The 23,579-nt window shown below is 41.3% G+C and overlaps 1 protein-coding gene across 1 annotated transcript in view; it reads right to left on the minus strand.

Moving 5' to 3' along the window:
- The window catches only part of LOC126988252 (lachesin-like), a 147,888-nt gene that overhangs the window by 17,996 nt on the left and 106,313 nt on the right, over positions 1-23,579 (minus strand). Inside the window, exons 5-8 of the mRNA XM_050846302.1 lie at positions 21,151-21,279; positions 10,896-11,101; positions 2,881-2,962; positions 257-304 (exon numbers count right to left, since the gene is read on the minus strand). Of these exons, the coding sequence (XP_050702259.1) occupies positions 257-304; positions 2,881-2,962; positions 10,896-11,101; positions 21,151-21,279 (465 nt within the window). The remainder of the gene's footprint in view (positions 1-256; positions 305-2,880; positions 2,963-10,895; positions 11,102-21,150; positions 21,280-23,579) is intronic.

Consider the following 23,579-nt stretch of genomic DNA (forward strand, 5'->3'; position numbering starts at 1 on the left):
TTACATATACTATGATTATCTACGTACATTAATTAAGGTTACTGAGTTTCATCAAGGGGTGAGAAAGCGTGAAACAGAAACTCTTGCTTAACAATACTGGACAGGGGCTGATATATATATTTTTTTTACAACAAAGGAGACAGCTCAAGGGCACACAAAAAAGTAAACTATAATAAAAAAAGCCCGCTACTCGCTGCTCAACTATTTACTACTATTACATTACTACTATTACTACTATTTACTACAGTTTACTTACTATTCACGGTTTTCATCCTGTTGGTGGTGGTCTGCGTCATTTTGAGTTCTGGAGGGAGGAGAGAGAGGAGAGTGTCTGTTACTTAACGTCCGGTAAAGAAAAACAAAACAAGGAAAGGCAAAGAAAGGTAAACACAATCAGACGCAGGTAAGAAAATGACAAGCAAGAAATAAGCAAGAGAAAGATAATCAAGGCAAGGGAAAGCTGGAAAGGAACAAAAGGGGAAATAGGTGAGGGTCTGTTAATTAACGTCAGGTGGATTAAAAAAGAGAAACAAGGAAAGGTCAAGAAAGGTCAACACAAACAGACGCAGGTAAGAAAATGACAAGCAAGAAATAAACAAGACAAAGATAATGTTAATGAGCGTCAGGTAAGGAACCGAAAGATAAGGAAGGAAAGCACAACAAAAAGGAAAGATACAAGAAAATAAAGACAAGCAAGAAGGATATAAGCAAGAAAGAGGTAAATGGCAATTGGGTAAGAAAAGTAAGCAAGGAGGAATCAGAAAAGCAAGAGACACAAGGATAAGACAAACAAGAGAGATAAGCAAATTAGGGGCAAGCAAAAACAATATAAACAGGAAAGAGATAAGCGAGTTTCTGTTAATAAAAGACAGGTCGAGAAAAGTAAACAAGACAGAGCTAAGCAAGAGAGAGACACGGAAGAAACAAACAAACAAGAAAGAAACGAGAGAAAATTATAGATAAGCAAGAGGTAAGGTTTTCGTTATTGAAGGAGAGGAAGGGAAAGATAAACACATCATAACTAGACATGAAGCCGGCAAACAAGATAGAGATAAGAAAATTAGAGGCGGACAAGAAAGGAGTAATCAAGCAGGTAGCCATATGAGAGGCACTTAACCAATACAAGCAAGACAAAAACGAAAGTAAGAAGCAAGGGAATTTAAGAGGACAAGAAGCAAACGTGTATTCAAGAAAGCCAGGAAAAGATAAACAAGACAGAAATTAGTGAGAATTGAAGATAAAATACGGAAAAAACAACAACAATAGGCTTAAAGGAGAGAGAGAGAGATATGCCAACACGGATATATGGAATCCCTTCGTCATAAAAGAGTGCTGCGTTGCGTTGTAAAATATGTGTTTATGGCTACGCTGGGCCGTGTGTGTGTGTGTGTGTGTGTGTGTGTGTGTGTGTGTGTGTGTGTGTGTGTGTGTGTGTGTGTGTGTGTGTGTGTGTGTGTGTGTGTGTGTGTGTGTAAGGGTTATAATATGCTAAAATCCATTACTTCCTGTCTTCCTATCTACTATCTACTTACAGCCTCCTTCCTCCATATCTACTTTCTTCCCTCAACACTCTCCTACTTACGTTCATATTTTCTATTTTACTTATTTAACTATCTTTTGAAGTACCTACCTAGCTATCTATCAACCTATCTACTTATCTACCATACTATCTTCCTACCTGCCTTAAAATCTATCTACCAACCGACCTACCTTCCTACCTAAACACATATATACTAACATGCTTACATACTTACACACATACACACAGACAGACACATACTTACATAGATTTACACAGGCACACTTAACTGTTCACTTATAATCACGTCAAGGAAGCACACTTTTTTCACTACACAAACCTCTTCTAAGTAAATCTAGAAAAGTGTTTCTTAAAGTAGAGAAGTTTATGGCCTTTTAAAGTATTTTGCTCCCTCCTCCTCCTCCTCCTCCTCCTCCTCCTCCTCCTCCTCCTCCTCCTCCTCCTCCTCCTCCTCTATCCTGCCCTGCCTCCCTCCTTCCTCCCACATTCTGAGCTTCTCCGATTACCAGCTGATAAAGAAAAACATGTTTGTACACGTTAGCTTCTCTCCCTCCCTCCCCCATCTCTCTCTCTCTCTCTCTCTCTCTCTCTCTCTCTCTCTGCAAGTTATTTTTTTTTCTTTTTAGGTTAAACTTAAGGTCGAATATTAACTATACATAAAAGAATTGTATCAGGAAACAAAACAACAAACACAACAGCAAAATATAAAATCTCAATAGTTAATAATTTTCCAGTTCAGAGAAAAGAAAAGAAAAAAAAAATCACCCCTCGAATATTAACTACATATACGTAAAAGAATTGTATCAGGAAACAAAACAACAAACACAACAGTAAAATATAAAATCTCAATAGTTAATAATTTTCCAGTTCAGAGAAAAGAAACGAAAAGAAAAAAAAAGAAAATAAGAAACAAAATCACCGCTCAGGAATGTTTACCGGAAATAATAAAGGGCAAAAAACTGTAACAAGAAAGCCTTATGGAAAAGAGAAAAACAGGATAATAAATGTAATCATCTTTAAATATAACCCATAAAATAACATCCAGAGTTGAGGGCAATTAGGAAAATAGTTATAAACACCATTAACATACCCAAAAAAAACACAACCCAATTATTTTATTCAGTAACTAACGACTCAAGGTTTAGAGCAATTAGGGAAATTATTATGTAAAAAAATACTCACGCACACACACAAAAAAAAACTAACTAACTAACTAACTAACTAAATAAAGAAAGAAAGAAATATAAAGATATCACCCAACTATTCTTTTCGTAAAGAGTGACTCGCGAACCCCCCAAAAAACAGTGCACGATGCCAGGTTCCCGCCGTCAGCCACTTACCGTGCAGTTCAACCGTGCCATCGTTCTCGCCAAAGGAGTTCCGTGAATAACACAGGTACTTGCCGAAGTCCCCGGGTTGCAGCTGTTTGGGGAGGAAGAGGGGGGAGGAGGAAGAGGGGAAGGAGGTGGAGGATGAAGGAGAAGAAGATTAGAATGGCAGTAATAACAATAATGATGATAATAATGATAGCAATAATAATATGGCCGATGAAAATGAATAGGAAAAGTAAGGAGAAGAGGAAGAAAAAGAAATGGAGGTGGGGAGCAAAAAGAGAGGAGGAGGAGGAGATGCAGGAGGAGGAAGAAGAAGAGGAAGAGAAGGAGGAAGGAAAAAGAAAAGTAAGAGAGAGAGAGAGAGAGAGATTGATGTCAGATAAGTGGGTCGTTCATAATACTGTAAACGTTAATGTAATAATAAGCATTTCTCTTGATTAAAAAACTGGACCGTCAGCCTGAAAGCGAAAGATTAATTAGTGTGTTATTTAAAAAGATGTGATCAGTTTCTCTTTATTCAGCGGTGTTAAAATATTCAGTGGGACTCATGAACCTACCACTAACACCCTTATTTAACCACCTACCAACACCACTACCAACATTCCTACCACTACCATGAACCTACCACTAACACCCGTACTTACCCACCTACCAACACCACTACCATCATGCCTACCACTACCATGAACCTACCACTACCACCCTTACTTACCCACCTACCAACACCACTACCATCATGCCTACCACTACCATGAACCTACCACTAACACCCTTATTTAACCACCTACCAACACCACTACCATCATGCCTACCACTACCATGAACCTACCACTACCACCCTTACTTACCCACCTACCACCACTACCAACACCACTACCAACATTCCTACCACTACCATGAACCTACCTTTACCCTGACCCTCCCCACTCACAACCATCACCACTACTACTACTACTACTACTACTACTACTACTACTACTACTACTACTACTACTACTACCATCATCACCACTTCCATCACTACCACTACAGCTACTACTACAACCATTAACCTCACCATCATTGTCCTTACCATCACCACCACCATCATCACCACCACCACCACCATCACCACCACCACCACCATCACCATCACCACCACCACCACCACCACCATCACCATCACCATCACCACCACCATCATCACCACCATCACCACCACCACCACCATCACCATCACCACCAACACTGCCAATCTACCTCGACAGCAACAAATTACCTAAGCACACACAAACACACACACACACACACACACACACACACACACACACACACACACACACAAAGAACTTTCCAAACTCCCCTCCACTACTATTTTTTCTCTCTATTTTTCGAATACTTTTGTCTGCCAGCTCTTCAGTATCTCCTTGGCATTAGTGAATAAAATAGCGGCGAGCTCGCGGCCGTGGCAAAGGTCAATCGGAGTAAGCAAAGGTTAGAATTATCGAAAAGAGAGGAGAGAAAATAAAAGTTGGCGTGATAAATTATGAAAATGAGGCCGAAAAGAAGAATGAAAAGTATGAAGTTTGAGTGAAAAGTATTGAAAAAAAGGAAAAGGAATATTGGGAAGGAGGAAGTTGGAGCGAGGAATGTCCGAAAATGAAGAAGATTGAGATAGGAATACTGAGAAAAAGAGAGGAAGTTTAAGCAAAAAAATATTGAAAAGGAAAAAGGTTGAGGAAAAAGTATCGAAAAGGGAAGAAGTTTGAGGGAGTAATATTGGAAAAACGTATGAATATTGAAAAGGGAAAAAGAAAATTGAAAAAGGTTAGTCATAGTGAAAAATGCGGAAAAGGGAAGATGTTTGAGTGAGGAATATTGAAAATGATGAAGTTTGAGAGAGAGAGAGAGAAAAAACCGACCGACCGACCGATTGACCGACCGACAGACAGACAGAAAAACACCACGAACCACAAGGAAAGGGAGAAAAGAATGTGCTTTACGGTATCTTTTTATCAAATTTAGAAAAGTCCAAACATTTACTGAAGAAAAAAATCACACGGCGGAGTAAATGCGACAAAATCCACGGTTCCATTTTTTTCTTCTCTCCTTCCCGAATAATATAACACGACCTCTTTATATTTTCGGCAGTCTGACCAAACGACATTTAGAAAACTGTGCGGTACAATTTGCAGGCCATAATTTGACAAAGGTTATTTCTCTTTTTTTTTTTCAACGGATAAATTCTTCCGTGGCGACCAAGCTTACGCGTGAAAAAAGTTGAGAGAAATTGAGTAAAGTCAGTTAAGTGAAGTTCAGTACAGAGAGAGAGAGATTTACATAGATTTACATAGAAAATCAGACCAAACAGACCCCCGCTACTCGCCACTCCCATAAATCTATTCAATTTCTATCTTATTTATATTTCTTTTCCATTCATATTGTATTGTATTCTATTTCAATCCCATTTTTTATTTCTACTTCATTTCTATTCATTCTATCGTATTTCTATTTCTGAAGATACTTTCTGAAGATACCAAAAAAAAAAAGGTCGTTATCGCTTGTTAATATGTCTGATCCCGGTAAAGATAATGAAGAAGGGGAGATGTAGGCGTGAACAAATTTAAAAAAGACAATAAAGAAAGGAGAGACAGTTGTGTGTAAAGAAATATTCCTTCTCTAAGATAAGTGATATTCCTTTCCTGAAGATACCAGAATTAGAAAGCAGAAATTACACATAAATATTTCTGGCCACGGCAAAGGTAAATTTCAGGTTTTCTCTTTTTGGAAATATAAATATAACGAATTACTTGTCCACGTGTAGATTGATTACATTCAAGCAACTTCTGGTAACTTTCTTGCGGATTTAATTGATAACCAAACGCTATTATCCTCATGTTCCGTTTTCCTTCTCCTCTTCCTATCTTCTCGTTTTTATATTTCTTTTCCTTCTCTTTCTTTGTCCTCCTTCATTTCCTCTTCTGTCCTTCATCTTCCACCTTTGATTAGATAGTTAGTGTAGCTTGTCACAAACAACCTCGTATGGACCAGCGGGTCTGCTGTTGTTTGTTCTTCCTTTGTGTTCCTTTGTGTTCTTCCTATTTTCTCTTTTTTATATTTCTTTTCCCCCTCTTTCATTGTCCAACTTCACTTCCTCTTCCTCTTCCGTTCTATCTTTTTCAAACCTTTTCCTCCTCCTCTTCCTATTTTCTCTTTTTTATATTTCTTTTCCTCCTCCTCTTTCATTGTCCAACTTCACTTCCTCTTCCTCTTCCGCTCTCTCTTTTTTAAATCTTTTCCTCCTCCTCTCAGACGAGTTAGATTTCTTCCTCATGAATATTTTTGGTATTTGGTCTTTTTTTTCGTTAGCCGAGTGATCTTCAACTATGCCGCAGGACACTGGAGGAATGGAGAGATCTGTGCCTTCTATTTTCCTGTTTCTGACCCACCACTATTAAAATAAACATCTATAATCAACGGTTTGAACAATAACTTTACTGTACTATTGTTATTTGTGCAGGTACGACAGTTTTGGGTCTGAAGCCGATACAATGTGATGAGTGCGATAATTTGGTAACACTGCTCACGACCCACCAACCCACCACCTTCAGCGCTTCTTCCCGGGCCTTCATTTGCCTGGTGCAGCGCCGTATAATCGCCCATGAATAACAGACTCTTTAAGCGTGTGTGTGTGTGTGTGTGTGTTGGGGGGGGGGGGGGGAGGGGGGGCTGTTAGCATGTATATAAGCTCCGGAACTGTGTCAGTGTGGCGGGAGGGAGGGTCAGTAGCCAATCAGAGCCTTGCTAGTTCATGACGTCACAAGCTGGTTGCCTTGGAGCGCGGTTGCCAGATTATCGTGCTCAGAGCCGCGTATTTACCGGCTTGTAGCCCGTAACTGTTGCCAAGAAGCACCAATAATTAACCCTTTAAACGATGACCATATATGAAGGCAGTTATTTGGGTGATGCAAGCAGTTTTGGGTCGGAACTCGGCAAACATAAGATGCAGAGTACGACAATCTGGCATCGTTGGCTTGGAGGTAGTCTTTGGCGCATAAATTCACTTTTTTTTTTTTTTTACAACAAAGGAGACAGCTCAAGGGCACATAAAAAAAGAAACAATAATAAAAAAAGCCTGCTACTTCCTGCTCCTAAAAAGAATCCAAAGAGGTGGCCGAAAGAGAGGTCAATTTCGGGAGGAGAGGTGACCAGATACCCTTCTCTTGAAAGAGTTCAAGTCGTAAGCAGGAGGAAATACAGATGAAGGAAGATTGTTCCAGAGTTTACAAGCGTGAGGGATGAAGGAGTGAAGATCCTGGTTAACTCTTGCATAAGGGGTTTGGACAGTATAGGGATGAGCATGAGTAGAAAGTCGTGTGCAGCGGGGCCGCGGGAGGGGGGGAGGCATGCAGCTAGCAAGTTCAGAAGAGCAGTCAGCGCGAAAATAGCATAAGTTCACATATTTGCAAAAAGACTTTCCTAGAAGCTTTGAGCGTTTCCATGGATAGTTTTGTGACCCTGGTGGTAGTTTAATTAACCCACCTGTACCATGAACTTAAAAACACACTCATGAGAGCTCGATTAACCTCCCTTTTGGCCTTTGTAAATACGTAGTTGATGTTAGAGGCGTAAGTGTCTAAGAATGTCAACATCTGCGTCACGTCAAATGAAGAGTTTCAAGGTATTTTTCAAGGTATTCTACGACCATTGACGACAATTAATATTACTACCAAAACTATTGCAAAATTTATAGTATTACAAAACAATTATTGCTATTACAGAACTCTTGCAAACTATTATTACTACTGTTGCTGCTGCCTCTACTACTACTATACTTCTACTACTACTACTACTACTACTACTACTACTACTACTACTAATAATAATAATAATAATAATAATAATAATAATAATAATAATACAACAACTACTACTACTACTACTACTACTACCACTACTACTACTACTACTTCTACTACTACTACTACTACAACTAACTGCACTACAACACTTGAGCCAAACAACAACAATAACACAAACAACAAAAAATAATGAAAAAAGAAAAATTAAAAGAACTCTGAAATTCCCCAATAAAATCAACCATCAACACCTCCATCACCACCACCACCATCATCACCATCATCATCATCATCATCTCCGTAATTATGCGCATTAGCAGACCGTCATGGCCCTGCTGTCGCCGCTGATGAGGGGGTGATGATGGTAATGATGGGAGAGAGGGATTAAGGGGAGAGAGAGAATAACACTAATAGGTCAACTAATCCCCTCTTCGTCCTCCACTTCTTCCCCTCTTCTTTTTTTTTCTTTTTTGGTCTTTACCTCCTCCTCTTTCGTATTCCTTTCCTCTTTTATTTTGTAGATTCCTTTCTTCTTTTTCCTCTTTTCTTGTCCAGTTTAACATCCTCTTCCTTTTCCCCTCTTCTCCTTCTTCTTCAACCATTTTTCTTCTTCCTCCCTTTCTTTGTTTTTCGTCCTTAACCTTTCGTCCTCCACCTCTTCCCCTCTTCCACTTCCTCTTCCTTTCCTCTTTTTTTTTGTAGCTTCCTTTCTTCTTCTTCTTTTCTTACCCAGTTAAACATTTTCTTCCTTTTCCCCCTTTCTTCTTCCTCTTTTATCTTTTTTTCTTCTTCCTCCCTTTCTTTGTTCTCCTTCACTATATCTCTTTTTTTTAACTTTTCGTCCTTTTCTTTCCTGTTCTACTTCATTTCCTCATTCTCTCCCCTTTTCTATTTTCTACTTTCCCTCTTCCTTTTTCTTTGTCCTATTCCAGCTCGTGTTTCTCTTCCTTTCTTCTTTTTTTAACTTTCTCTTCATCTTCCTCTTTCGTTGTCCTATTTCTTCTTCATTCTGCTCTTTTTCTCCTCTCCTTTTGTTTTCTCATTTAATTTCCTCTTCCTCCTCCTCTCTTCATTATCAACCTTTTGTCTCTTCCTCCTCTTTCCTCGACCTACTTCGCTTCCTCTTCCTCTTCCTCCTTCTCTTCCTGTTCCTTTTCGTCTCTTCAACCTCATTTTACTCAAGTTCTTTATCTTATCCTCTTGAAGTTCCTCTTTTTCTTCCTCTTCTCCTCCTCTTCCTTTTCCTTGTTATTTTTATGTTTTCTTTGTTTTTGCACTTAATTCTGTTCTTCCTCGTTTATCAATTATTTTCAGCTATTTGAGTTTTATTTTTCTTTCTCTTGTTACGTTACTTTTCATTATATTCTTATTTTTTATATATATTTTTTTCACTTCATCATCTTCCTCCTCCTCCTCCTCCTCCTCCTCCTCCTCCTCCTCCTTCTCCACTCAAAAAAGACCTGTTGAATGGCAAGGAAGGAAGAAAATACATCTCTCTCTCTCTCTCTCTCTCTCTCTCTCTCTCTCTCTCTCTCTCTCTCTCTCTCTCTCTCTCTCTCTCTCTCTCTCTCTCTCTCTCTCTCTCCCCCACCCCTTCTCTAGGCGAGGGCGTGAAAGAGGGAACAAGAGACAAAAAGAAAATATTTAATTGAAACAAAACATATATTTACATCCTCTCTCTCTCTCTCTCTCTCTCTCTCTCTCTCTCTCTCTCTCTCTCTCTCTCTCTCTCTCTCTCTCTCTCTCTCTTGCTCTCATAAATCTTCCTCTTTATATGCAGTTGTAGCAAAACCTCATCTTTCTTTCCCTTCACTAACCACATCCTCCTCCTCCTTCTTCTCCTCCTCCGCCTCCTCCTCCTCCTCCTCCTCCCGCTGAGTCCCATGTGGCGCTGCGTGTGTTACGGAGAGTTTTTCGTTGAGTTTCCCACTTACCACACCCACTCTCTCTCTCTCTCTCTCTCTCTCTCTCTCTCTCTCTCTCTCTCTCTCTCTCTCTCTCTCTCTCTCTCTCTCTCTCTCTCTCTCTCTCTCTCTCTCTCTCTCTCTCTCTCTCTCTCTCTCTCTCTCTCTCTCCTATGTTCCTTCCTTCATTGCTTCATTCCTTTCTTTTCCTTTTCTCTGTTCTTGTCTTTCTTTTTCCAGTCTCTCCTCAAGTTTCCATTTGTTAACATATCAACTGTTTCTCTCATTACTTTTTAAAATTTTCTCCTTCATAAGCAAGCCTTCCTTTCCTATTTATCTTTCTTTTCCTTTCTTTCGCTCTTGTTTTCCTTTTTTTTCCTTGACAATGGTGGTTTAGTCAGTCTTTCCCTCCCTGGCGGATCACCTCCCATCCTTCCCTTCCCTTCCCTTTTTCCTTTTCCTCCCTTCCCTTATCCTGGCGTCACAAAGTTTTCCCCTCCTATAAGCAAGCCTTCCTTTCCTATTTATCTTTCTTTCCCTTTCCTTCGCTCTTGTTTTCCTTTTTTCCCTTGACAATGGTGGTTTAGTCAGTCTTTCCCTCCCTGGCGGATCACCTCCCATCCTTCCCTTCCCTTCCCTTTTTCCTTTTCCTCCCTTCCCTTATCTTGACCCCCTCTCTTTATCTACTTCCTTGATGGTGATTCTGAGAGGTGGTTCAGTCTGCCTTTTTTTTTCCTGACTCTTCATTTCTTATCATTTCCTTCCCTTTTCTCATCCGTCACTTCCTTCTTCCGTTCCTTGACTTGTTATCTTTTATCTTATCCTTTCTCTGTCTTGCCCGTTCCTTTCCTTCTTTCCCCCTTACCTTCCTTAACCTCTCTTTTCCTTTCCCTTACTTTCCCTTCTCTCCCTGACTCACCACATCCTACCCTTCCTTTCTCCTGTTCCCTTTCCTTCCTTCCTTGAATTCTCTTTTCCTGTCCCTACCTTTCCCTTCTCTCTTTGGCTCACCACATCCTACCCTTCCCTCCCTTCTTTCCCCCTTACCTTCCTTAACTACTCTTTTCCTGTCCCTACCTTTCCCTTCTCCCAGACTCACCACATCCTTCCCTTCCTTTCTCCTGTTCCCTTACCTTACCTTCCTTGAGTTCTCTTTTCCTGTCCCTACCTTTCCCTTCTCCCAGACTCATCACATCCTACCCTTCCGTTCTCCTGTTCCCCTCCCTTACTTCTTTCACCACCCCGTCTCATACATCACCAAACATCACCCTTCACCTACCTCCTTGATGGTGAGCCTGACGGTGGTGGTGTAATCGTCATGGTGAAATTCCTCCAGCTTATACTTATTGGTGGACATGACCATCGTGTGATTGTGCTTCCAGAAGGTGACCGCACGTGGGTAGGCCTCCGTCTTGCATTCCAGCCACACCGACGAGCGAAGCGGGGCCGACATGAGCTGGTTGGGGAGCAGCACGATGGGGGAGACTGGGGAGACGGGAGAGAAAAGGGGTGTTAGTGAGGTAGGTAGGGTTGGTAAGGGTTGGTGGTCAGTTGGTCGGAGTGTGTTGAGGGTATGGGGAGGGGTGTCAAGGGGGAGAGAGAGAGAGAGAGAGAAGGGGTGTTTAGTGTGGTAGGGTGGTTGATTGGGGGAAGGTACTGAGGGTGGGGGTGAATATGTGTTTAGGGTATGAGGGAGTGCAGGATGGGGTGTAAAGGTCGTTTGGGGGAGACTGCCAGGTGGGGGAGAAAGAGATGGGGTGTTAGTGTGGTGGGGTGAGAAAGGAAGAAAAAAGAAGGGAAGGAAGGGACGAGGAAGAAGGGAAAGAAGGAAAAGGGAAGGGAGTGAGGGTTAAGGGTATGGGGTGGTCAGGGAAAATGTGTTTGGGTCGTTTGTGTTGCTGTTTTGTGTGTGTGTTGTGGGGTCGAGTGGAGGTGTTTTATGTTCGCGTGTGTGTGTGTGTGTGTGCGGGGTAACAATCAAACACACACACACACACACACACACACACACACACACACACACCGGCTCCAGAAGAAAGGGATCAGCCACCCAGAAGCCTTCAGACCTAAAACATTTCATCCTCTCACTCTTCTTTTATAGTTTCAACTTTATTAAATTATTTTCAGCCGTTCATCGCTCGCCTTCATTCTTCCCTCTCCTCTTGCCCCTCCTCCTCCTCCTCCTCCTCCTCCTCCTGGTACTGCATCTATTCTTCTTCTTCCTCCTCCTCCCTCCTTCACCTTTTATATTCCTCTTCCTCCTCCTCCTCCTCCTCTTCTTGCACCTGTTTTTCGAAGTCCATAAAGCGAACAGAATAAACTGAGTCACAACGGAATCCAAAAAAGCGGAAAAGAAGAAAAGGAAAGGTTGGAGAAATTGCGAGAAGAGGGGAGATATAGAGGAAAGCGAGAGGAGGAAGAGAGGGGAAGAAGAAGAAGAGAGGGAGGAGAGGGGAGGAGGGAGAAGGCTGTGAAGAGGGGGAAGACTTCATATCACAGTTAATATCGTTTTTATTGTGATATCCAGCTGCTAGTGATGTGTGTGTGTGTGTGTGTGTGTGTGTGTGTGTGTGTGTGTTATAAAAATAATCCCACATCAACCACACACACAAAAACACATATAGAGAAAAAAATAAAGACAGACAGACAGACAGACAGACAGACAGAAGAAAAACGGACGAATGGGTGAAAGCGGCGAGACATGGACGGACAGACAGACAGACAGACAGGCGGACGGATGGGAGCAAAACTTGATTAAAACCGCTGCTCTTTGTACGGTCTTTTTTCTGCGTGTTCCTCGTCGCCTTTTCCCCGCGGTTTCTTTGGGCGGGAAACAGGAGCGGGAGGGGGAAACAGTAGCGGGGAGAAGAGTGAAAAAAAAACAGCCACTTAGTCCTTCTCCGCGTGTGAATCAGCCGCGCGTGAAGCTGTTTTTATATGTGTGTTTTTTTGTGTGTAGATGGGGGGGTGGGCGGGTGATGGGAGTGTTTTTTGTTTTTTGGAGCTGCACTGTTTATGCCCTGTGTGTTTGTTTGTGTGTTTGTTTCTTCTATCTACTTGTTTATTTGTATATTTACCTGTCTTTTTTGGGTGGGTGGGTTGTGTACCTGTTCATTTGTTTGTGATTGTTTACGGTGTATGTATGTGTTTGTTTGTGTGTGTGTGTGCGTGTGTCTGTATGTCTGTTTGTCTGTCTTTAGTCTTGTGTGTGTGTATGTGTGTGTGTGTGTGTGTGTGTGTGTGTGTGTGTGTGTGTGTGTGTGTGTGTGTGTGTGTATAGACGTGTGTGGTATGTTATAAAAATAAGCCCCACACCTTCCACACACACATACAAACACATATAGAGGAAAGATAAGGAGACAGACATATAGTGTGTGTCGCCGCGGGGGGCAAACAGCCATAAGATCTCCCTTGTAAACACCTTTGTCCATCCCTTTTCGTACTATATATTACGTTCCAGCAGGGAGGGAGACGCAGTGGGGGGGGGGGGCGAGGGAACAGGGGGAGAGGGGAAGGGGGAATGGAGGGGAGAAGGGGACTTGGATGGGATTTGGATCACGGGAGGCGTGGATATGACTGGGGAGTGGGGGCGTAGAAGGGGGGACGTGGGGACATTCCTGGTTCACCTGAGCACGTGTCCGCCAGATGTCAGTTACCCCCCCCCCCCCTTCCCGCGCGTCAAGGGGGGTAAGATTGGCGCCTCCTGTTGGTGGTGGCGTGAGTTTCGTCTCTGCAACGGGTTCACTATATTGTGTTTTCTTCTGAGTATTCTTGTGTTGTTGTTGTTGTTGTTGCTGCTTATGATGGTGGTGATAGTGTTGTTATTGCTTTTTATTGCTGTGATTGTTGTTGTTGTTGTTGTTGTTTTTGTTGTTTTCTTTCCGTCTGTTATTGTGTAGTTCTGTGTTGTTCTTTTCTGTTTCCTTCTCTCCTATTTGTTATTTTTGTTGTTGTTGTTGTTGTTGTTGTTGTTGTGTTTCTTCACGTCTATTCATGTGTTGTTAATTAATCAGTGTTTCTTCTTTGTCATAACTCATTTATCATGTGTTTCGTTTCCTCTTTTGTCCATCTATCTATCTACCTATATGTCTATCTATCTACCTGTCTATCAGTCTATCTATCTACCTTTGTATCTCGGTGTTGTCGGCAAGTCTATTAAAGTACGCTGCATAGTTCTATTGGTGCAGTTGTTGGAATTGTGGTCTCATAACTGTGTGTGTGTGTGTGTGTGTGTGTGTGTGTGTGTGTGTGTGTGTGTGTGTGTGTGTGTGTGTGTGTGTGTGTGTGTGTGTGTGTGTCTCTCTCTCTCTCTCTCTCTCTCTCTCTCTCTCTCTCTCTCTCTCTCTCTCTCTCTCTCTCTCTCTCTCTCTCTCTCTCTCTCTCTCTCTCTCTCACACTCTCCCTCTCCCTCTCCCTCTCCCCACACACCTGCCACCCCCATTAGCCTGGTAAATATTTAAGGTAGATGATAATGCTCGCTGCGTGGCCCTCTGCTTGCCCACCCTCGACTAGCCCATTAATGTGGTGTCTGGCTGTTATTAATGACGGGCTCTTAATTGAGGATAAAATAAGGCCTACTGCGCGGGTAAAGGAGAGGAGAGGGGGGGAGTTTGGGGGAGGGAGAGGAGGAGGAGAGGGGGAGGGGGGTAAGAGGGGAAAAGGGTGTGTGTGTTGAGAGGAAAAGGGGAAAAGTAGGGAAAAAAGGGTAGTGTGTGTGTGTGTGTGTGTGTGTGTGTGTGTGTGTGTGTGTGTGTGTGTGTGTGTGTATTTTTTTTAGGAGCAGCGAGTTTTTTTTATTATTGTTTCCTTATTTTGTGCCCTTGAGCTGTCTCCTTTGTTGTAAAAAAAAAAAACTACTCTGATAGCCCGCTTTTGACAATTTCCTTCACTCATTTCCACCGGGTTTTCTTTTATTTCCTTTTATCCAGTTTTTGTTTATTTCATTTCACCTAGTTTTTGTCTATTTCATTCAGCTCAATTATCGCCTATTTCCTTCTACCCGGCTAGGACCCATTTTTCCTATCACAGCTTCTTTCCTTTTATCTGCATTAATATTTTTTTTCATCATCATAACTTTGCCAACATCCGTGATCCTCGACGGGCACAGATTCATTCCCTCTCCACACTCTCTTCGGTATTAAATCTTTCTTGCTCTCTTGCAGATTCCTTACGTTCTTATGTTCTCCGGCATATGACCACAGATGTTGCGCCGACTAAACGAAACTTTCCAACATTTTTCTTTCCTGTTTTCTCCGGCATATGACCACAGATGTTGCGCCGACTAAATGAAACTTTCCAACATTTTTCTTTCCTGTTTTCTCCGGCATATGACCACAGATGTTGCGCCGACTAAATGAAACTTTCCAACATTTTTCTTTCCTGTTTTCTCCGGCATATGACCACAGATGTTGCGCCGACTAAACGAAACTTTCCAACTATTTTCTTTCATGATTTCTCCGGCATATGACCACAGATGTTGCGCCGACTAAACGAAACTTTCCAACATTTTTCTTTCCTGTTTTCTCCGGCATATGACCACAGATGTTGCGCCGACTAAACGAAACTTTCCAACTTTTTTCTTTCCTGTTTTCTCTGGTATATGACCACAGATGTTGCGCCGACTAAACGAAACTTTCCAACATTTTTCTTTCCTGTTTTCTCTGGTATATGACCACAGATGTTGCGCCGACTAAACGAAACTTTCCAACTTTTTTCTTTTCTGCCTTCCCTCTCTCTGGTAAGGCGAGTAAATTAATAAAAAAATCTATATATACAAAAATACATATATACACAAAAAAAAGCAAATCGACAAGAAATAATAAAAAAGATAGATATAAAAAAAAGCATAGAAATAGAGAAAAACATCGGAGAACAAGAGATAAAATAAGAAAAAAAAAGAAAACAGCACAAAACAAAAGGAACCCAAAAAAACAAAAACAAAGAAAAACAACGGAAACAGAGTACACACACACACACACACACACACACACACACACACACACACACACACACACACACACACACACACACGGTCACGCACGTCTTAATAATGCACGGAATGACTCGCCCCCTAATTCCATGTCCGTGAAAACCGTGAACACGTGACCAGCAGGTAACGAACGGGTAGTAACATACAGGTAGAGACAGACAGCAGAAGTAGTAAATGTCATCGCTGTTACTACTGTTGTTTCTGCTGTTTTTACTTCGGATGTTAGCGATGTTGTTATCCTCAGTCATATTAGCGATACTATTAAAACCTCGTTAGCGATATGTTCAAAAAGTGATTAGAAAGTATGGAAAATAAGAGAAGGGTAGAGAGAGAAGAGTTATGTTAGGAAAGAGAAGAGTGGAGATTGGTTATAGCAATATGATTATCAATACTATCTTCTATCTCTACTTCTATTCTTCTCTTTCTCTTACTCTATCTCTACTTTCACTCTTCTCTCTCTCTCTCTCTCTCTCTCTCTCTCTCTCTCTCTCTCTCTCTCTCTCTCTCTCTCTCTCTCTCTCTCTCTCTCTCTCTCTCTCTCACTCTCTCTCTCTCTCTCTCTCTTCTCTCTCTCACTCACAGGGGAGTCAAATCCTCCTGTTAGTGAACCTTTGATAAACTCCTTAATCCCTTTTCCTCCTTTTGTGGGAATTTCACTTGGCTTCCGTAATCTGTCTCTTCCTCTTTAATCTATTTACTTTTTTTTTTCTATACGCGTCTGTTGGAGAATGTGTTTAATTATGTTTTGTTTCATTGTATATTATCCTTACCGAATGTTTTTTTTTTTAAGTTCGCATCTTTTCTGTCTGGTCCATTTGTAATAATTTCTTATACTCTAAATCTGTTTCAATTTGGCGTTTTTTTTTTTTTTTAGTGTTGTGGAGAGTCATTTTATTTTGTGTTTAATTATCTTTTGTTTCATTGTATATTATCCTTACTGGTTGTTTTTTTTAAGTTCGCGTTTTTTTGTTTGGTCCATTTGTGATCATTTCTTATATTCTAAATCTATTTCTATTTGGCGTTTTCTTTTTTTAGTGTTGTGGAGAGTTATTTTATTTTGTGTTTAATTATCTTTTGTTTCATTGTATATTATCCTTACTGATTGTTTTTTTTAAGTTCGCGTTTTTTTGTTTGGTCCATTTGTAATAATTTCTTATACTCTAAATCTGTTTCAATTTGGTGTTTCCTTTTTTTAGTGTTGTGGAGAGTCATTTTATTTTGTGTTTAATTATCTTTTGTTTCATTGTATATTATCCTTACTGATTGTTTTTTTTAAGTTCGCGTTTTTTTGTTTGATCCATTTGTAATAATTTCTTATATTCTAAATCTATTTCTATTTGGCGTTTTCTTTTTTTAGTGTTGTGGAGAATCATTTTATTTCCTTTCGTTCTTTATGTATGAGTATATTTTCCTGTTTCCATTTTATTATACTTCTATCCTATTCTTTTTTTTTACAGCAGAGGAGACAGAGCAAGGGCGTAAAAAAAAAAACAATAATGAAAAAAAAAAGCCCGCTACTTACTTCTCCTGAATAGAGTAGAGTGGCCAAAAAGATAAATCAATTTCCGTTCTATTTCTATTAAGTTCTATTTTTTTATCTTTTCTTCAATTTGTCTTTTTTATGATCTTCTCTTTGTGCATGATACAGTGATTCTCTCTTCGTTTCTTCCCATTCCCATTTAGTATTGTGGTCTATCTCTTCTATTTCTATTCACTTCTATTTTTTTTTCTCTTTTCTTCAATACGTTTATGGTCTTGTATTTGTGCATGATTGTCTAAGTCTCTCTTCGTGTCTTCCTATTCGTATTTAGTATTGTGGTCTATCTCTACTATTTCTATTAAGTTCTATTATTTTCTCTTTTCTTCAATACGTTTATGGTCTTGTCTTTGTGCACGATTGTCTAAGTCTCTCTTCGTGTCTTCCTATTCGTATTTAATATTGTGATCTGTCTGTACTATTTCTATTCAGTTCTATTATTTTCTCTTTTCTTCAATACGTTTAAAATCTTGTCTTTGTGCATGATTGTCTAAGTCTCTCTTCGTTTCTTCCTATTCGTATTTAATATTGTGATCTATCTGTACTATTTCTATTCAGCTCTATTTTTTTTTTATCTTTCCTTCAATACGTTTTTTTACGATCTTTTCTTTGTGCATGACTATTCACTGTATTCTTCTCTCTTGGTTTCCTCCCATTCGCATTCAGTATTGTGATGTATCTGTAGTAAGTCATAAACCCCGAACACTCTTTGGTAACGCGGAAAACTTTGCTGGCATCGCTCTTAATCCGCCTCCCTTGTGTATCATGTTGCGAACTTTGTCTGTCTGTCTGTTGCACCAGCGCCGGCAGCACTCACTGACCTCCATATTTATGTGTGAATGTTAAGACTAATTTATATATATATTTTTTTCTCTCTCTCTCTCTCTCTCTCTCTCTCTCTCTCTTTTTTTTATTTAAAGTGACGATTCTATAGTTACACAACATATTTGTATTTCGCCGACGACACTTAATGCGATCGTTCGAGTAGCATATGTTTCTCTGTGCACTTTTTAGGGCTTAAAATAAAATCTCTCTCTCTCTCTCTCTCTCTCTCTCTCTCTCTCTCTCTCTCTCTCTCTCTCTCTCTCTCTCTCTCTCTCTCTCTCTCTCTCTCTCTCTCTCTCTCTCTCTCTCTCTCTCTCTCTCTCTCTCTCTCTCTCTCTCTCTCTCTCTCTCTCTCTCAATGTGAATGTGAATATATGTGAGCAGGATTCCACTGATTATTTTATCTCTTTGAGTTATTCGTTCGTTTTCGTCTTTGTGCAATTATAATCGTACAAATGCATCCTTTTATTATTATTATTATTATTATTATTATTATTATTATTATTATTATTATTATTATTATTATTATTATTATTATTATTATTATTATTATTATTATTATTATTATTATTATTATTATTATTATTATTATTATTATTACTACCTCTGCTACTACTACTACTACTTCTACTACTACCACTACTACTACTACTACTACTTCTACTACTACTACTACTACTACTACTACTGCTATAACTACTACTATGGAGGTTTTCCCAACTAAGTCAAGTTAACCTTCTTAAAATATCGTACGTTTTCAATTTTTTCTCTTAATTCAGTCTATTCATTATATTATTTAATTCTTATTGTTCTATAACTCGATTTTATTATTTTCTATTACCCTTAATTATTCTTAACATCGTCTCTGTTATCCCGGAACCATTAACTTTAGTCTCATGTTATCTTTGAAACCATATCCGCCGTTTGCTTTTACATTCGAACTGAAGTTTTATCTTTCATTATTAATTCAGATTCCTAACACAGCTTTTATTTCAGTTGTGTCGCCTCGCTTTCCCTGGTGTCTCTTTGCTATTAATTATCTCTCCCTTATGACTGGTATAAAGAAAGTGTTCATTTTACTCCCCTGGCCAAATCTTTCCCGCTCCCTTTCCCCTTATCTTTATACAATTAACTTATTTTCTGTTGCCGCAATCTCTGACGATGCCAAACTCCCCTCTGCTTTGTTCTCGTTGCAGCATTTTATCTTTCTGTGGCTGTATCATCTTGGCACTCCTTTTTCCCTTGCTACTTTCCCCAACGTCTCCTTTATCTCCATTATTAACCCGGTAGCTGCAGGGATCATGTTTCTTAATGGTCCCTCTAAGCGAGAAAAATGAGAGAAAATCATCACTCACACAAACCATTTCATAATATATATCAAAGCATTTGTGATCATCTATTTTGGGGGGTTTAAATCATGGCACAAATTTGGCCCGTCGCTGCTACACGGTAAAGCCACAAATTTGTTCCGTCGCTGGTACACGGTAAAGCCACAAATTTGGCCCGTCGCTGCTACACGGTAAAGCCACAAATTTGGCCCGTCGCTGGTACACGGTAAAGCCACAAATTTGGCCCGTCGCTGCTACACGGTAAAGCCACAAATTTGTCCGTCGCTGCTACACGGTAAAGCCACAAATTTGGCCCGTCGCTGCTACACGGTAAAGCCACAAATTTGTTCCGTCGCTGCTACACGGTAAAGCCACAAATTTGGCCCGTCGCTGCTACACGGTAAAGCCACAAATCTGGCCCGTCGCTGCTACACGGTAAAGCCACAAATCTGGCCCGTCGCTGCTACACGGTAAAGACACAAATTTGGCCCGTCGCTGGTACACGGTAAAGCCACAAATTTGGCCCGTCGCTGCTACACGGTAAAGCCACAAATTTGGCCCGTCGCTGGTACACGGTAAAGCCACAAATCTGGCCCGTCGCTGCTACACGGTAAAGCCACAAATCTGGCCCGTCGCTGCTACACGGTAAAGCCACAAATTTGGCCCGTCGCTGGTACCGGTTTAATACCTTTGTAGCATTTTTGTCTTCACGTAACCTCTCCAGGTAATGCAAGGTGTCGACAACTGCCACAGGTTTTAATACCATCATTATACAAACATTTTACTTATTTATCTTCTTTACTGTTATTAACGTTTGCTTACCCAATAATCCAACTCCAAGACCGATCTTAGTGCTTCCTCTGTACTGTGGAATCCCATGAATGGCTACTATAAATAATCTGTGAACTAATTCAATGATCATGTACTGTGATTTTTCAGCAACGCGAATAACCATGGAAGCTTTTTCTTATTGATTTCGATAAGTGTCCATTTTTTTGGTGTTTCATTATTTTTTTTAATCTTTGTTAACATCATTAATACGAGATAACCTGTCCTGTCATCAAATCACATGCAGCCTGAGCTTGAGAGGGGACGTGGCTTGCTTACGAACTGGCAAAGGATACAATGAATAAAAAGAAGAGAGAAAGAAATCTTGAGCAAGTTAACAAGACCAAATTATAGTGTACTGAAGGCGGCGTGGCTTGGTAAGGGACTGACCAATGATATGCACTGAAAGGAAAGGGGGAGGAGCTTCTTCGCCATGTTAAGGGGAACAATATATAGAATGTGTTAGAAGGGGCGTTGCTTGCAAGTAGCCGGATCAAAGACTTACACTGAAAGGAAAGGGGGCGGGGCTTCTTCGCCAAGTTAACCGAACCACCAAAATATGAGTGCATAGGTAGGGGGCGTGGCTTGTGGAATGAACCAATAACATACAGTGAACAGGAAGGGGGCGTGACTTATGGAATGAACCAATGATAACCACTGACTAGGAAAGGGGGCGGGGCATCTTCGCCAAGTTAACCTGAGCAAAATATGAATGCATAGATAGGGGGCGTGGCTTGTGGAATGGACCAATAACATACAGTGAACAGGAAGGGGGCGTGACATATGGAATGGACCAATTATAACCTCTGACGAGAAAGGGAGGCGGGGCTTCTTCGCCAAGTTAACCGAACCACCAAAATATGAGTGCATAGGTAGGGGGCGTGGCTTGTGGAATGAACCAATAACATACAGTGAACAGGAAGGGGGCGTGACTTATGGAAAGGACCAATGATAACCACTAACTGGGAAGGGGGCGGGGCATCTTCGCCAAGGTAGCGTGAACAGCCTGAAGCGCCCTGGTACTCACACTGAACTTTGAGCTCGATCCGCTTGGAGACTGTAGGCGGCACCCCGTTGGACGCGATACAGAGGTAGGCGCCCATGTCCCTGCGAGACACCTTCTGTAGACGTAGAGTTGGCTCCTCGTGCTTCACTACTGCAGGGGGAGAGGCGGGGGTGAGTGTGAGGGGCAGAGAGAGAGGGGAGGAGGGGAAGGCAAGGTGAGAGGGAGAGTGAGAGGTAAGCGAGAAGGTAGCTAAAGGGAAGTGATGGAAAGGAAGAGAGAGAGAAGGGAGGGGGAAGGAAAGGAGGGTGAGGAAGAAAGAGGGAGATAAGGGGAGGGAGAGAGAGAAAATGGAGGGAAGTGATGGAAAGGAAGAGGGAGGGAAGGGGGGAAGGAAAGGAGGGGGAGGAAGAAAGAGGGAGATAAGGGAAGGGAGAGAGAGGAAAGGGAGGGAAGTGATGGAAAGGAAGAGGGAGGGAAGGGGGGAAGGGAAGGAGGGGGAGGAAAAAAGAGGGAGATAAGGGGAGGGAGAGAGAGAAAATGGAGGGAAGTGATGGAAAGGAAGAGGGAGGGAAGGGGGGAAGGAAAGGAGGGGGAGGAAAAAAGAGGGAGATAAGGGGAGAAAGGGAGAGGAAAGGGAGGGAAAAGAAGAGATAAGGAAATGAGAGGGAGGAAGAAAAATGGAAGTTATGTGAAGGAAGAGACGGAGAGGAGTGAAAGGAAGAGAAAAAGAAGAGCAGAGGAAGATAAGAGAGAAGGGTGGGACAGGAAGAGGAGAGGGGAGAGTGAGGGGGAGGAAAGAAGACGGAAGGTAGGGAGAAGTGAGAGATGGAGAGAGGGAGGCAAAGGGGAGCATAAAAGAGAATGGGAGGAGGAGGAGGAAGATAGAACAGATGCTGCGTGTAGGAGTGAAATAGGAATGAGAGAGGACGGTTCAAAGAGATGTTGGCAGGGAGGGAGCTTGAGGGAAGAGATGCAGAGAGGAAATATACTTGGGGCGGAGAGAACAGGGCTTCGTGTAAGGGTCAAATAGTGATGAGAGAGATGGATGGAAGAGATGGGAGCAGGGAGAGAGTATGGGAAGAGAGGGTGCAGAGGTGGAAGAAGGGAAAGAGGTAAAGGTCTAAGGGAGGCGAGTGGAGATTGACGTAAGGAAGGGGACAGATGCACGAAGGGAATGGAATAAGGGAGAACGCTGTGAGATAGTTAACGGTTAGTAGAGATGGAAGATTGTGAGTAAGAGTAAATGGTGACAGTTTAGAACGGAAAAGAAGGTAAACACTGAAACAAGAAAAAGGCGTAGAGGAAAGAATGGGAAAGGGAGTGAAATGGAGGAGGGGAAAATGGAGAAAGAAAGGCAAGTATTGAATAAAGAAAAGAACAAAGATGAGGCAGAAAGGGAATGTATGAGGAAAAAGGACAAAAGGGAGAGAGGAAGAGAAGGAGAAATGGAGATAATACATATAAGGGGAGACGGAAGGGGGAAAGTGGAGGGAAAGGGAGTGAGGCAGGGAGAGATAGAGACGGAGTTTGACAAAGGGAGAGAAAGAGAGAAAGAATAAAAGGGGAGAGGTGAAGTAAGGAAAAAGGAGAAGTAGGGATAGAGGTAAGGATGTGAGAGTGATTGTAGGGAAAAAGAAGAGAGAGAAGAGGAATGGCGGGGGTGTAGGAGAAGGGATTAAAGAGAGGGTAGAGAGAATGAGAAAGGAAGGTGGAGAAAGGAAAAAGAGAAGGAGAAAAAAATATGGAAGGTGTGGAAAGAAAAAACAGGAACAAGAAGAACAAGAACAAGAAGAACAACAAGAAGAACAAGGAGAAAGAGAGAGAGAGAGAGAGAGAGAGAGAGAGAGAGACTTTTCATTAGGTATTAATTAAATTGATTCTACTTAAAAACAATCACATCTATTTTCTCTCTCTCTCTCTCTCTCTCTCTCTGTGTGTGTGTGTGTGTGTGTGCGCGTGTCAGGTATTAAGAACCAACCCCCCCAAAAAAAATATCATGTTTTGTGTACTAGTTTTGAAGCCTTGAATTTTAGTGTTGATTCCTGTGTTTGTTTTTGCTTCGTGTGTTTTGTTAGTGTTCGTGCAGACGTGAACGAAAACAAACATATCATCGTATTGACGGTCAGGATATTCTCTGGAAGTTTTTGTATTCCTTCGTCAGGCGTCAATCAGGGTGTCATCGCTGTGTTTGAGAGTAAAAGGAAGTATTGATGCAGTGTTATTTATGTGTTTTTTGATGTGTTATTTATGTTGAACGTGTGTTTTTTACTTTCTTTTTCCTCTCTCTCTCTCTCTCTCTCTCTCTCTCTCTCTCTCTCTCTCTCTCTCTCTCTCTCTCTCTCTCTCTCTCTCTCTCTCTCTCTCTCTCTCTCTCTCTCTCTCTCTCTCTCTCTCTCTCTCTCTCTCTCTCTCTCTCTCTCTCTCTCTCTCTCTCTCTCTCTCTCTCCTTC

The sequence above is a fragment of the Eriocheir sinensis genome, chromosome 68 (genome assembly GCF_024679095.1).
Source record: "Eriocheir sinensis breed Jianghai 21 chromosome 68, ASM2467909v1, whole genome shotgun sequence".
NCBI lineage: Eukaryota > Metazoa > Arthropoda > Malacostraca > Decapoda > Varunidae > Eriocheir > Eriocheir sinensis.